Source organism: Oncorhynchus mykiss, chromosome 11 (assembly GCF_057628025.1).
Source record: "Oncorhynchus mykiss isolate SJ-2025 chromosome 11, ASM5762802v1, whole genome shotgun sequence".
NCBI classification, from domain to species: Eukaryota; Metazoa; Chordata; class Actinopteri; order Salmoniformes; family Salmonidae; genus Oncorhynchus; species Oncorhynchus mykiss.
The window spans coordinates 87398193-87413382 of NC_143032.1; the positions used below are offsets into that span (position 1 = coordinate 87398193).

The 15190-nt window shown below is 49.6% G+C and overlaps 1 protein-coding gene and 1 long non-coding RNA gene across 7 annotated transcripts in view; one reads left to right on the top strand and one right to left on the bottom strand.

Moving 5' to 3' along the window:
• kank1a (KN motif and ankyrin repeat domains 1a) overlaps positions 1 to 15190 on the top strand; it is a 175300-nt gene that overhangs the window by 90040 nt on the left and 70070 nt on the right. For all 4 annotated transcript variants that reach the window (XM_036936602.2, XM_090191293.1, XM_090191291.1 and 1 more), the window contains 2 exons: positions 10653 to 12924; positions 13058 to 13551. In XM_036936602.2, the coding sequence (XP_036792497.2) occupies positions 10653 to 12924; positions 13058 to 13551 (2766 nt within the window). The remainder of the gene's footprint in view (positions 1 to 10652; positions 12925 to 13057; positions 13552 to 15190) is intronic.
• Positions 1286 to 8340, bottom strand: LOC118937432 (uncharacterized). Of its 3 annotated transcripts, none has more exons than XR_016484751.1 (3): positions 8330 to 8340; positions 3764 to 3847; positions 1286 to 3066 (listed from the first exon to the last, which is right to left on the bottom strand). It is a non-coding gene; the product is annotated as an uncharacterized LOC118937432 (long non-coding RNA). The 3 variants fall into 3 exon arrangements; XR_016484750.1 differs by lacking the exon at positions 1286 to 3066 and adding an exon at positions 7613 to 7654 and having other exon boundaries at positions 3686 to 3847; positions 8288 to 8339; XR_005034783.2 differs by lacking the exons at positions 1286 to 3066; positions 8330 to 8340 and adding exons at positions 7613 to 7654; positions 7879 to 7984 and having other exon boundaries at positions 3686 to 3847.

Below are 15190 nucleotides of genomic sequence, written 5' to 3' on the forward strand. Positions count from 1 at the left end.
ATCCAGAAAATCACATTGTATGATTTTTAAGTAATTCATTTGCATGACATCAGTATTTGATCACCTACCAACCAGTAAGAATTCTGGCTCTCTGTGAAATTTTTGGAAAATTATCCGAATTTTGTATTAATATTACGTTTGTTAAAATATTTTAAAAAATATTGTTTTATGTCCTTCATGCTCGAGAAGATGACGAGTTCCAGGGGAACCTGTCAGATATCACCCAGACTAGCTGACATCATGCTGTGCCATTCTCCTTATTTTTGACCCCATTTTTCTCTGGCCTCCATTAATTTGGTCACCCTACAAGGGTAAAAACTTTGACCAACTTTGCCCTCTCTCTAAAGTACATTTGACTAAATCATAATGATGGCCAAGTTGTTTCCTACTACTTATTTGCCTACTTGAGCAATGTCATCGTATTTCCAGGCACCTACGGTGTAATATAGGCGAAACCGTCATTAGCTCCACTCGACCTCAGGCTCCACTATGGCTGAGGATAATAGCTCCACTCGACCTCAGGCTCCACTATGGCTGAGGATAATAGCTCCACTCGACCTCAGGCTCCACTATGGCTGAGGATAATAGCTCCACTCGACCTCAGGCTCCACTATGGCTGAGGATAATAGCTCCACTCGACCTCAGGCTCCACTATGGCTGAGGATAATAGCTCCACTCGACGTTCAGGCTCCACTATGGCTGAGGATAATAGCTCCACTCGACCTCAGGCTCCACTATGGCTGAGGATAATAGCTCCACTCGACCTCAGGCTCCACTATGGCTGAGGATAATAGCTCCACTCGACCTCAGGCTCCACTATGGCTGAGGATAATAGCTCCACTCGACCTCAGGCTCCACTATGGCTGAGGATAATAGCTCCACTCGACGTTCAGGCTCCACTATGGCTGAGGATAATAGCTCCACTCGACCTCAGGCTCCACTATGGCTGAGGATAATAGCTCCACTCGACCTCAGGCTCCACTATGGCTGAGGATAATAGCTCCACTCGACCTCAGGCTCCACTATGGCTGAGGATAAATAGAAATGAAACCGTCATTAGCTCCACTCGACCTCAGGCTCCACTATGGCTGAGGATAATAGCTCCTCTCGACCTCAGGCTCCACTATGGCTGAGGATAATAGCTCCACTCGACCTCAGGCTCCACTATGGCTGAGGATAATAGCTCCACTCGACCTCAGGCTCCACTATGGCTGAGGATAATAGCTCCACTCGACCTCAGGCTCCACTATGGCTGAGGATAATAGCTCCACTCGACCTCAGGCTCCACTATGGCTGAGGATAATAGCTCCACTCGACCTCAGGCTCCACTATGGCTGAGGATAATAGCTCCACTCGACGTTCAGGCTCCACTATGGCTGAGGATAATAGCTCCACTCGACCTCAGGCTCCACTATGGCTGAGGATAATAGCTCCACTCGACCTCAGGCTCCACTATGGCTGAGGATAATAGCTCCACTCGACCTCAGGCTCCACTATGGCTGAGGATAATAGCTCCACTCGACCTCAGGCTCCACTATGGCTGAGGATAATAGCTCCACTCGACGTTCAGGCTCCACTATGGCTGAGGATAATAGCTCCACTCGACGTTCAGGCTCCACTATGGCTGAGGATAATAGCTCCACTCGACCTCAGGCTCCACTATGGCTGAGGATAATAGCTCCACTCGACCTCAGGCTCCACTATGGCTGAGGATAATAGCTCCACTCGACGTTCAGGCTCCACTATGGCTGAGGATAATAGCTCCACTCGACCTCAGGCTCCACTATGGCTGAGGATAATAGCTCCACTCGACCTCAGGCTCCACTATGGCTGAGGATAAATAGAAATGAAACCGTCATTAGCTCCACTCGACCTCAGGCTCCACTATGGCTGAGTATAATAGCTCCACTCGACTTTCAGGCTCCACTATGGCTGAGGATAATAGCTCCACTCGACCTCAGGCTCCACTATGGCTGAGGATAATAGCTCCACTCGACCTCAGGCTCCACTATGGCTGAGGATAATAGCTCCACTCGACCTCAGGCTCCACTATGGCTGAGGATAATAGCTCCACTCGACCTCAGGCTCCACTATGGCTGAGGATAATTGCTCCACTCGACCTCAGGCTCCACTATGGCTGAGGATAATAGCTCCACTCGACCTCAGGCTCCACTATGGCTGAGGATAATAGCTCCACTCGACCTCAGGCTCCACTATGGCTGAGGATAATAGCTCCACTCGACCTCAGGCTCCACTATGGCTGAGGATAATAGCTCCACTCGACCTCAGGCTCCACTATGGCTGAGGATAATAGCTCCACTCGACCTCAGGCTCCACTATGGCTGAGGATAATAGCTCCACTCGACCTCAGGCTCCACTATGGCTGAGGATAATAGCTCCACTCGACCTCAGGCTCTACTATGGCTGAGGATAATAGCTCCACTCGACCTCAGGCTCCACTATGGCTGAGGATAATAGCTCCACTCGACCTCAGGCTCCACTATGGCTGAGGATAATAGCTCCACTCGACCTCAGGCTCCACTATGGCTGAGGATAATAGCTCCACTCGACCTCAGGCTCCACTATGGCTGAGGATAATAGCTCCACTCGACCTCAGGCTCCACTATGGCTGAGGATAATAGCTCCACTCGACCTCAGGCTCCACTATGGCTGAGGATAATAGCTCCACTCGACCTCAGGCTCCACTATGGCTGAGGATAATAGCTCCACTCGACCTCAGGCTCCACTATGGCTGAGGATAATAGCTCCACTCGACCTCAGGCTCCACTATGGCTGAGGATAATAGCTCCACTCGACGTTCAGGCTCCACTATGGCTGAGGATAATAGCTCCACTCGACCTCAGGCTCCACTATGGCTGAGGATAATAGCTCCACTCGACCTCAGGCTCCACTATGGCTGAGGATAATAGCTCCACTCGACGTTCAGGCTCCACTATGGCTGAGGATAATAGCTCCACTCGACCTCAGGCTCCACTATGGCTGAGGATAATAGCTCCACTCGACGTTCAGGCTCCACTATGGCTGAGGATAATAGCTCCACTCGACCTCAGGCTCCACTATGGCTGAGGATAATAGCTCCACTCGACTTTCAGGCTCCACTATGGCTGAGGATAATAGCTCCACTCGACCTCAGGCTCCACTATGGCTGAGTATAATAGCTCCACTCGACTTTCAGGCTCCACTATGGCTGAGGATAATAGCTCCACTCGACCTCAGGCTCCACTATGGCTGAGGATAAATAGAAATGAAACCGTCATTAGCTCCCCTTGACGTTCAGGCTCCACTATGGCTGAGGATAATAGCTCCACTCGACGTTCAGGCTCCACTATGGCTGAGGATAAATAGAAATGAAACCGTCATTAGCTCCACTCGACCTCAGGCTCCACTATGGCTGAGTATAATAGCTCCACTCGACTTTCAGGCTCCACTATGGCTGAGGATAATAGCTCCACTCGACCTCAGGCTCCACTATGGCTGAGGATAATAGCTCCACTCGACCTCAGGCTCCACTATGGCTGAGGATAATAGCTCCACTCGACCTCAGGCTCCACTATGGCTGAGGATAAATAGAAATGAAACCGTCATTAGCTCCACTCGATCTCAGGCTCCACTATGGCTGAGGATAATAGCTCCACTCGACGTTCAGGCTCCACTATGGCTGAGGATAAATAGAAATGAAACCGTCATTAGCTCCACTCGACCTCAGGCTCCACTATGGCTGAGGATAATAGCTCCACTCGACGTTCAGGCTCCACTATGGCTGAGGATAATAGCTCCCCTCGACGTTCAGGCTCCACTATGGCTGAGGATAATAGCTCCACTCGACCTCAGGCTCCACTATGGCTGAGGATAAATAGAAATGAAACCGTCATTAGCTCCACTCGACCTCAGGCTCCACTATTTTTATTTTTTTTTATTTTATTTCACCTTTATTTAACCAGGTAGGCTAGTTGAGAACAAGTTCTCATTTGCAACTGCGACCTGGCCAAGATAAGGCATAGCAGTGTGAACAGACAACACAGAGTTACACATGGAGTAAACAATTAACAAGTCAATAACACAGTAGAAAAAAAGGGGAGTCTATATATACATTGTGTGCAAAAGGCATGAGGTAGGCAGATAATTACAATTATGCAGATTAACACTGGAGTGATAAATGATCAGATGGTTATGTACAGGTAAATGATCAGATGGTTATGTACAGAGATATTGGTGTGCAAAAGAGCAGAAAAATAAAAATAAATAAATAAAAACAGTATGGGGATGAGGTAGGTGAAAATGGGTGGGCTATTTACCAATAGACTATGTACAGCTGCAGCGATCGGTTAGCTGCTCAGATAGCAGATGTTTGAAGTTGGTGAGGGAGATAAAAGTCTCCAACTTCAGCGATTTTTGCAATTCGTTCCAGTCACAGGCAGCAGAGAACTGGAACGAAAGGCGGCCAAATGAGGTGTTGGCTTTAGGGATGATCAGTGAGATACACCTGCTGGAGCGCGTGCTACGGATGGGTGTTGCCATCGTAACCAGTGAACTGAGATAAGGCGGAGCTTTACCTAGCATGGACTTGTAGATGACCTGGAGCCAGTGGGTCTGGCGACGAATATGTAGCGAGGGCCAGCCGACTAGAGCATACAAGTCGCAGTGGTGGGTGGTATAAGGTGCTTTAGTGACAAAACGGATGGCACTGTGATAAACTGCATCCAGTTTGCTGAGTAGAGTGTTGGAAGCAATTTTGTAGATGACGTCGCCGAAGTCGAGGATCGGTAGGATAGTCTGTTTTACTAGGGTAAGTTTGGCGGCGTGAGTGAAGGAGGCTTTGTTGCGGAATAGAAAGCCGACTCTTGATTTGATTTTCGATTGGAGATGTTTGATATGGGTCTGGAAGGAGAGTTTAGAGTCTAGCCAGACACCTAGGTACTTATAGATGTCCACATATTCAAGGTCGGAACCATCCAGGGTGGTGATGCTGGTCAGGCGTGCGGGTGCAGGCAGCGAACGGTTGAAAAGCATGCATTTGGTTTTACTAGCGTTTAAGAGCAGTTGGAGGCCACGGAAGGAGTGCTGTATGGCATTGAAGCTCGTTTGGAGGTTAGATAGCACAGTGTCCAAGGACGGGCCGGAAGTATATAGAATGGTGTCGTCTGCGTAGAGGTGGATCAGGGAATCGCCCGCAGCATGAGAAACATCATTGATATATACAGAGAAAAGAGTCGGCCCGAGAATTGAACCCTGTGGCACCCCCATAGAGACTGCCAGAGGACCGGACAGCATGCCCTCCGATTTGACACACTGAACTCTGTCTGCAAAGTAATTGGTGAACCAGGCAAGGCAGTCATCCGAAAAACCGAGGCTACTGAGTCTGCCGATAAGAATACGGTGATTGACATAGTCGAAAGCCTTGGCAAGGTCTATGAAGACGGCTGCACAGTACTGTCTTTTATCGATGGCGGTTATGATATCGTTTAGTACCTTGAGCGTGGCTGAGGTACACCCGTGACCGGCTCGGAAACCAGATTGCACAGCGGAGAAGGTACGGTGGGATTCAAGATGGTCAGTGACCTGTTTGTTGACTTGGCTTTCGAAGACCTTAGATAGGCAGGGCAGGATGGATATAGGTCTGTAACAGTTTGGGTCCAGGGTGTCGCCCCCTTTGAAGAGGGGGATGACTGCGGCAGCTTTCCAATCCTTGGGGATCTCAGACGATATGAAAGAGAGATTGAACAGGCTGGTAATAGGGGTTGCGACAATGGCGGCGGATAGTTTCAGGAATAGAGGGTCCAGATTGTCCAGCCCAGCTGATTTGTACGGGTCCAGGTTTTGCAGCTCTTTCAGGACATCTGCTATCTGGATTTGGGTAAAGGAGAACCTGGAGAGGCTTGGGCGAGTAGCTGCGGGGGGGGGGGAGCTGTTGTCCGAGGTTGGAGTAGCCAGGCGGAAGGCATGGCCAGCCGTTGAGAAATGCTTGTTGAAGTTTTCGATAATCATGGATTTATCGGTGGTGACCATGTTACCTAGTCTCAGTGCAGTGGGCAGCTGGGAGGAGGTGCTCTTGTTCTCCATGGACTTCACAGTGTCCCAGAACTTTTTGGAGTTGGAGCTACAGGATGCAAACTTCTGCCTGAAGAAGTTGGCTTTAGCTTTCCTGACTGACTGTGTGTATTGGTTCCTGACTTCCCTGAACAGTTGCATATCGCGGGGACTATTCGATGTTAGCGCAGTCCGCCACAGGATGTTTTTGTGCTGGTCGAGGGCAGTCAGGTCTGGAGTGAACCAGGGGCTATATCTGTTCTTAGTTCTGCATTTTTTGAACGGAGCATGCTTATCTAAAATGGTGAGGAAGTTACTTTTAAAGAAAGACCAGGCATCCTCAACTGACGGGATGAGGTCAATGTCCTTCCAGGATACCCGGGCCAGGTCGATTAGAAAGGCCTGCTCACAGAAGTGTTTTAGGGAGCGTTTGACAGTGATGAGGGGTGGTCGTTTGACTGCGGCTCCGTAGCGGATACAGGCAATGAGGCAGTGATCGCTGAGATCCTGGTTGTAGACAGCGGAGGTGTATTTGGAGGGCCAGTTGGTCAGGATGACGTCAATGAGGGTGCCCTTGTTTACAGAGTTAGGGTTGTACCTGGTGGGTTCCTTGATGATTTGAGTGAGATTGAGGGCATCTAGCTTAGATTGTAGGACTGCCGGGGTGTTAAGCATATCCCAGTTTAGGTCACCTAACAGAACAAACTCTGAAGCTAGATGGGGGGCGATCAATTCACAAATGGTGTCCAGGGCACAGCTGGGAGCTGAGGGGGGTCGGTAGCAGGCGGCAACAGTGAGAGACTTATTTCTGGAGAGAGTAATTTTCAAAATTAGTAGTTCGAACTGTTTGGGTATGGACCTGGAGAGTATGACATTACTTTGCAGGCTATCTCTGCAGTAGACTGCAACTCCTCCCCCTTTGGCAGTTCTATCTTGACGGAAGATGTTATAGTTGGGTATGGAAATCTCAGAATTTTTGGTGGCCTTCCTGAGCCAGGATTCAGACACGGCAAGGACATCAGGGTTAGCAGAGTGTGCTAGAGCAGTGAGTAAGACACACTTAGGGAGGAGGCTTCTGATGTTGACATGCATGAAACCAAGGCTTTTTCGATCACAGAAGTCAACAAATGAGGGTGCCTGGGGACATGCAGGGCCTGGGTTTACCTCCACATCACCCGTCATTAGCTCCACTCGACCTCAGGCTCCACTATGGCTGAGGATAATAGCTCCACTCGACTTTCAGGCTCCACTATGGCTGAGGATAATAGCTCCACTCGACCTCAGGCTCCACTATGGCTGAGGATAAATAGAAATGAAACCGTCATTAGCTCCACTCGACCTCAGGCTCCACTATGGCTGAGTATAATAGCTCCACTCGACTTTCAGGCTCCACTATGGCTGAGGATAATAGCTCCACTCGACCTCAGGCTCCACTATGGCTGAGGATAATAGCTCCACTCGACCTCAGGCTCCACTATGGCTGAGGATAATAGCTCCACTCGACCTCAGGCTCCACTATGGCTGAGGATAAATAGAAATGAAACCGTCATTAGCTCCCCTCGACGTTCAGGCTCCACTATGGCTGAGGATAATAGCTCCACTCGACCTCAGGCTCCACTATGGCTGAGGATAATAGCTCCACTCGACCTCAGGCTCCACTATGGCTGAGGATAATAGCTCCACTCGACCTCAGGCTCCACTATGGCTGAGGATAATAGCTCCACTCGACCTCAGGCTCCACTATGGCTGAGGATAATAGCTCCACTCGACCTCAGGCTCCACTATGGCTGAGGATAAATAGAAATGAAACCGTCATTAGCTCCACTCGACCTCAGGCTCCACTATGGCTGAGGATAATAGCTCCACTCGACGTTCAGGCTCCACCATGGCTGAGGATAATAGCTCCCCTCGACGTTCAGGCTCCACTATGGCTGAGGATAAATAGAAATGAAACCGTCATTAGCTCCACTCGACCTCAGGCTCCACTATGGCTGAGGATAATAGCTCCACTCGACCTCAGGCTCCACTATGGCTGAGGATAATAGCTCCACTCGACCTCAGGCTCCACTATGGCTGAGGATAATAGCTCCACTCGACCTCAGGCTCCACTATGGCTGAGGATAATAGCTCCACTCGACCTCAGGCTCCACTATGGCTGAGGATAAATAGAAATGAAACCGTCATTAGCTCCACTCGACCTCAGGCTCCACTATGGCTGAGGATAATAGCTCCACTCGACGTTCAGGCTCCACTATGGCTGAGGATAATAGCTCCCCTCGACGTTCAGGCTCCACTATGGCTGAGGATAAATAGAAATGAAACCGTCATTAGCTCCACTCGACCTCAGGCTCCACTATGGCTCTTAAATTAAAGGATAAATAGCAATGCTGAAGCAACTAAATACAGTACGTTGACCAAGCAATAAAGATATGATTTATAATGATAATTACACCACACACTTAGCATAGCAAATTAATATGGTGCTTAGCAAAGTAGACCAGTTAGCTAGCTCGGCTAGCTTTCTACAACATGTAAAAAAAAATACAAAAAAAACTTTAAAAAACACTTTGCTGGAACAGTACGATGAACGTTAGATGACCAACAAGTACATATTACCTCAGCTACTTCGCACATCGACTCACCCTTACAAAAACATGTTGCAGTAAAAGTGCAGTAACTGTATTTTGAATAACTGCAGTGTACTACAATTAAACTGCAGCATTCCTGCAGTGGGAAAACAAAATTGGACGCAGTATTTTCAGTATACTGCTGTTATATCTGTTTTTGTGAGGATGTGGTACTGGCACTCCTTGTTTATAGACTGTTGTTATTGTTACTATTTTCTTTATTTGTTTGTTTTTACTCATCTTTTAATACTTTTTAACTCTGCATTGTTGGGAAAGTGCTTCTAAGTAATCATTTCACGGTAACGTAAACTCACTCACTTTTGTACATCGCCTTGGTCCGTACAATTGACCTTATTTTAACGCCCCAAAATGTAATACTTCCAGATCAACTGTAATGTCAATACCATTGTAAAGCACAATTTCTCCCCTTTCCAACAAAATAAATGACATGACCTCCATGCTGCCCGTTTCTGCTTAATTCAACAAGGCAATGAGCTCCGTCGGGTCTTTTTAAACATGGCGGGTGGGGAAGAGAAACTAATGCGTGAGAAGGAGAGGTGTCATGTGGGAAAATAGCTTTTTTTCACTCAATCCGTCCAACTTATCACCTTATCGCCTCTAAAATGTAAATAAAACACTATAAAGAGTTTATATATAAAGAGTTTATATAATGTGTCATTACATACCTATTTGAAGGTTTGTGTCGAATTTGAATCGGATTTTACGGACAGTGCTAAAGTGATCTTCAGAAGTAAACTTTTTTTTTTTGAGAGTCGTGATCCCCTGCAGTGACGATGCAAAATATGACTAGGTATCCCCATCTTACCCCCGTCACTGTCCATTTTATTTATTTCAAATTTTTACCCCCTTTTCTCCCCAATTTCGTGGTAGTTAATAATTACTATCTTGTCTCATCACTACAACTCCCGTACGGGCTCGGGAGAAACGAAGGTCGAAAGCCATGTGTCCTCCAAAACACAACCCGACCAAACCGCACTGCTTCTTAACACAGCGTGCATCCAACCCGGAAACCAGCCGCACCAATGTGTCGGAGGAAACACTGTGCACCTGGCAACCTTGGTTGGCGCGCACTGCGCCCGGCCCGCCACAGGAGTCGCTGGTGCGCGATGAGACAAGGATATCCCTACCGGCCAAACCCTCCCTAACCCGGACGACGCTAGGCCAATTGTGCGTCGCCCCACCCACTCCCAGTCACGGCCGGCTGCGACAGAGCCTGGGTGCGAACCCAGAGTTTCTGGTGGCACAGCTAGCGCTGCGATGCATATGTATGGCTAAAATGGCTAAAACCCGATAGCTAGCTAACCAATAACTGTATTGATGTATTTGAGAGACAACAAGTGCAAATGTATTTATGTTTTCAATAAACATTGGAGGATATTTTCCATGGCAACAATCGACCCCGTCTGTTTTTCCCCATGGTTACGCACGCCTCGGTTTTGTTTCTAAACAACCAACATGTCTACAGCAGAGAGGAATTGCAAAGAAATGTTGCTAAGCTAACATTAGTTTTGAGGTTTGTCTTACCAGGTTTGAGTAATATCACGGTCCATCAGTTCCCGAGGTAGCAAGCCACTCCATTTCCACAGCCTTCATCCCCTTTTCAATGACCAAACTTGTTTCTTTTTAAACATATAATTGCGGTCTGTCTGCTGTTGACAGCATAGTCCTTGGTGAAACTTTGTATTGTAGCTAATGTTGTCCATGCTTGTTGTGGCCATGACTGTCGGGTGATGAGGCTACGTTCTCACGTCATACTAGACCACTGTTCTCCCAGCAGCTGCCAGAGAAGCAACACTGGGGTTTAAAGTTGTCATGTAAAGAATTGAATTCTCTGATCCATTTATAGCTATTGTTCCATACCTGTAATGTCATTGTTACAGAACCAATTTACTGCAACATGTGTTTCCTGGTATGACTCTAGTTCCAATGCCTTTTGTTCTTCTCTTCTTCCCATAGAGAGAGGAGAGAGGTCTGTCAGCAGGGGTACTGAGGCCACGCCCCCATATGGCTATCAGCTAGACCTGGACTTCCTGAAGTATGTGGACGACATACAGCGTGGCAACACCATCAAGAGGCTGAACATCCAGCGGAAATCCAGGCCTGTCCGGCCGACGGCGGAGCCCGTGCCCAGGGGAGGTTGCTCTGGTGGGGGCAGTGGGTACAGTGGGCAGGGCCAGGCTGAATGGACCTCCACAGGCTCCCTACCCTCCTCCAGTGAAGAGGCACAGCAGAGTCCCCTCTTCTACTCCTCCCCCCAGCCTCACCCTCCCCCCACCCTGATTTACCACGCCCATGCCCCTCTCCCTTCCTGTGAGCCTCCCCCTCCCCTTCCTCCCCTACCCCCCGAGGGCTACCTGAGCGTCCCCGCCGAAGCCCCTCAACGGCCCCTTCTTCCGCCCCCCTCTCCGTGGGAACCTCCCCTCCTCAACCCCCAGGTTGAGAAGACCCTGATGGAGACTAGGAGGAGGTTAGAACAGGAGCGCCACCTCATGCAGCCCCCCTCCCCCTCCGAACCCCCTGGCCCTGCTCCTCGCCACCGCCTGGCCTCCTTCGGAGGGATGGGGGGGTCCAGCACCTCCCTGTTCTCCCCCCTGCTTCCCAACGGGGGTGGAGGTAGTGGAGAGTACAACCCCTACTACACTTCCATGGGTTCCTCTATGCACCACAGCCCCATGTCCTCGGGCATGACCACGCCGGCCACCAACGTGTCTCCGCTCCACCTGCAGCACATCCGGGAGCAGATGGTGGTGGCACTGCGGAGGCTGAAGGAGCTAGAGGACAAGGTGAAGACCATACCTGTCCTGCAGGTGAAGATAGCCGTGCTGCAGGAGGAGAAGAGACAGATGACCTGTCAGAAGAACCAGAGGCTGGGGGTGGGGGGCATAGTGGGGGGGGGGTTCAGGAAGAGGTCCTATAGCGTGGGCAGTGCTGATCAGTTGGCCGACCAGCTGGACCCCCAGACACATACCCTACAGACCCAGGAGCTGCACATCATGGAGCCAGAGGGCCAGGAGTGTCAGGGCCATAGTCAGAGTACCAAGGGGATGGAGGAGTTCAGGAGGCTGGCTGCAGAGGTCCAAGCCCTGGGGGCAAACAGCCAGGATCAAGGGTCTCACCAGGCCAGGCAGACCCAGACCTCCCTCCCTCTCACCCACAATAACAACAACCAGCTCACCTCCACGGCGGTCGGCCCAGATGAGAACATGAACGACGCCTCGGTGGTCGCCCAGAGGAAGTCGCCGGTGATGACGATGGTACAACAACGACGCTTCTACTGTGACGTCGGAATGGCGACGGAGCAGCGTGAGACTCGCAGTGCTGGGACGGGCGTGACAGAAGCCATGTTGGGCGTGACCAGCGAGGTGGAGGCAGAGCTAGACTTGCAGCAGCAGACCATCGAGGCCCTGAAGGAGAAGATCTACCGGCTAGAGGTGGACCTGAGAGAGACCACCCACCTGATGGAGATGTCCAAGCTGAAGCTAGAGCTGCAGGCCGCTGGGGGAGCCAATAAGAAGAGGGCTGATAAAGGCTGCCAGGTGCGGCCAGACACCTACAGCATGGCCTGCCAGGCGCGGCCAGACACCCAGAGCACTGGCTCAGAGACCTGGAGAGTCCAGACACACAGCCAGGGAGTGGGGAACCATCTAGAGACCAGCCATGCCTCCACAGGGGAGACCCTCCACACTGTAGGGGTAGGGGTGTCCTGTCAACCCAGCCTGAGACACACTGCTTCGGGTCCTGACCTGCCCATGGAGAGGTGGCTGGTGCAGGAGAGGGTAGAGGTGCAGGACCAGTGTGTGGGGAGGCAGTTGGAGGTGTGTGACCAGGGGGTGGGGGTGGAGGTGGGGCTGTGTGACCAGGGAGTAAACACTGATGAGGAAGTAGACAGTCTAGAGCTGTGTCAGGCCCAGGAGACCGAGGCCAGGGAGAGGGAGAGCAGGTCGGTGGGCGTTGGGGAGTGTTCTAGAGACGTCACCGTCTCTCCCATCAGACAGCTGGTTACCACGGGGACTAACCCTGTCCTTGGCACCACCACGGACTCTGCTGTCATGGTAACCCCAGACACAGCCTCCCAACACACCAACACAGAGACAGTGGTGCTAGCTGACGGCTGTACCAACACCCCCCTGCTCCACACGGCTGAGAAACACACCAGCACGCTAACCAATCACACAAGGACTGTCGCTGTGGGCGAGGGGCTGATCAAAGACCCACAGACCAAAACCAGGTACTTTTTCTATTAGATTAATTTAACCATTTAACAACACATTTTAACCACGTGGATATAATACAATACATTTAAACATGTTTTTTGAACACATAAAAGTTGAATAAAATGTTTCTATTGTGGTCGTCCTTAGGTCTGTTGCCGTGGGAAACACAGCGGAGCGAGACGGCGGTACGGAGGAGGCATGGTCGGCCCAGACCAAAGAGGTGGGCGTCGGCCTGGTCGGCATCCACACTAACTTCCTGGTCGGCCTGAAGACCCGGAACATTGCATGTGGCCCCTCCCACCTGGACGGAACCGCTGTTACCCAGGAGACCATTGCAGTGACGACTGTTGTACCACCCCAGGCCCAGGCCATACCACCGCCCCAGCAGGTGGAGGGGGGGGCAGGACTAGACCACTACATAGAGAGGCTTCAGAAGCTACTTCAGGAACAACAGATGCTGTTGACTGAGAACTACAGTGAGCTAGCGGATGCTTTCGGACAGCCCTGCTCTTCTCAGTTCACCCACTTTGGTTCTATCAACAGCCAGCTGGTCAACACTCTGACTTCTATCAGCTCTGTCATGAAGTATGGCAGTGCTGAGGATCTGAGAACACAGCGAGATAGCAGCTGCACCACTACAGGTAGGCCACACAGAATATCTAATAGTTTGAGTCATTTCACCAGACAGACCATTTATCTACTGTTAGCCTGCTCTCTTCTCAGTCGGGTTAGTATTGACCTAACAATAGGATATCTCTGTTTACTGAGCTGAAAGAGGAGCACAGTCACATCGTAACATTACTGCTGAACTTTATAATTGCTATTTCATGTTTTAGTAGGTTTATGTTTAGGTTAAGAATTGTTACAGGAACAGCCTCAACATTTAGCAGACACTTATCCAGAGCAACCTACAGTAGTGAATGCATTTTCATACTGATCCCATGTGGGAATCGAACCCACAACCCAAGACAGTATCACCAAAAACATTACTGTCCCTCACCTGGTGACAGTTTGTATTTGTCATTTTTATGAATCACCATTAGCTGCTGACAAGGCAGTCCAGCAAAAAGTAAGGCAGTTCTAGATTTTTAAAAGCATTACAATACATTCACAACAGATTTCACAACACATTTAGTGTGCGCCCTCAGGCCTCTACTCAACCACCACATATCTACAATACTAAATCCATGTGTACGTGTGTGTAGAGTGCTTATGTTATTGTGTGTTTTTATGAATGTGTCTATGTTTGTGTTGCTTCACAGTCCCCGCTGTTCAATAAGGTGTGTTATCTGCTTTTTAAATCTAATTCTATTGCTGTATCAGTTACCTGATGTGGAATAGAGTTCCATGTAGTCATGGCTCTATGTAGTACTGTGCGCCTCCCATAGTCTGTTCTGGACTTGGGGACTGTGAAGAGACCTCTGGTGGCATGTCTTGTGGGCTATGCATGGTTGTCTGAGCTGTGTGCCAGTAGTTTAGACAGACAGCTCGGTACATTCAACATGTCAACACTTCTCACAGATACAAGTAGTGATGAAGTCAATCTCTCCTCCACTTTGAGCCAGGAGAGACTGACAAGCATATTATTAATATTAGCTCTCTGTGTACATCCAATGGCCAGTGCTGCCCTGTTCTGAGACAATTATACTTTTCCTAAGTCCTTTTTTGTGGCACCTGACCACACGTGATAAAACTAGGACCTGTCGGACCTGCCTTGGTGATAGTGTTGTTAAGAAGGTAGAAACTAGGGCCTGTAGGACCTGCCTTGTTGATAGTGTTGTTAAGAAGGTAGAAACTAGGGCCTGTAGGACCTGCCTTGTTGATAGTGTTGTTAAGAAGGTAGAAACTAGGGCCTGTAGGACCTGCCTTGTTGATAGTGTTGTTAAGAAGGTAGAAACTAGGGCCTGTAGGACCTGCCTTGTTGATAGTGTTGTTAAGAAGGTAGAAACTAGGGCCTGTAGGACCTGCCTTGTTGATAGTGTTGTTAAGAAGGTAGAAACTAGGACCTGCCTTGTTGATAGTGTTGTTAAGAAGGTAGAAACTAGGACCTGTAGGACCTGCCTTGTTGATAGTGCTGTTAACAAGGTAGAAACTAGGGCCTGTAGTACCTGCCTTGTTGATAGTGCTGTTAACAAGGTAGAAACTAGGGCCTGTAGGACCTGCCTTGTTGATAGTGTTGTTAAGAAGGTAGAAACTAGGGCCTGTAGGACCTGCCTTGTTGATAGTGTTGTTAAGAAGGTAGAAACTAGGGCCTGTAGGACCTGCCTTGTTGATAGTGTT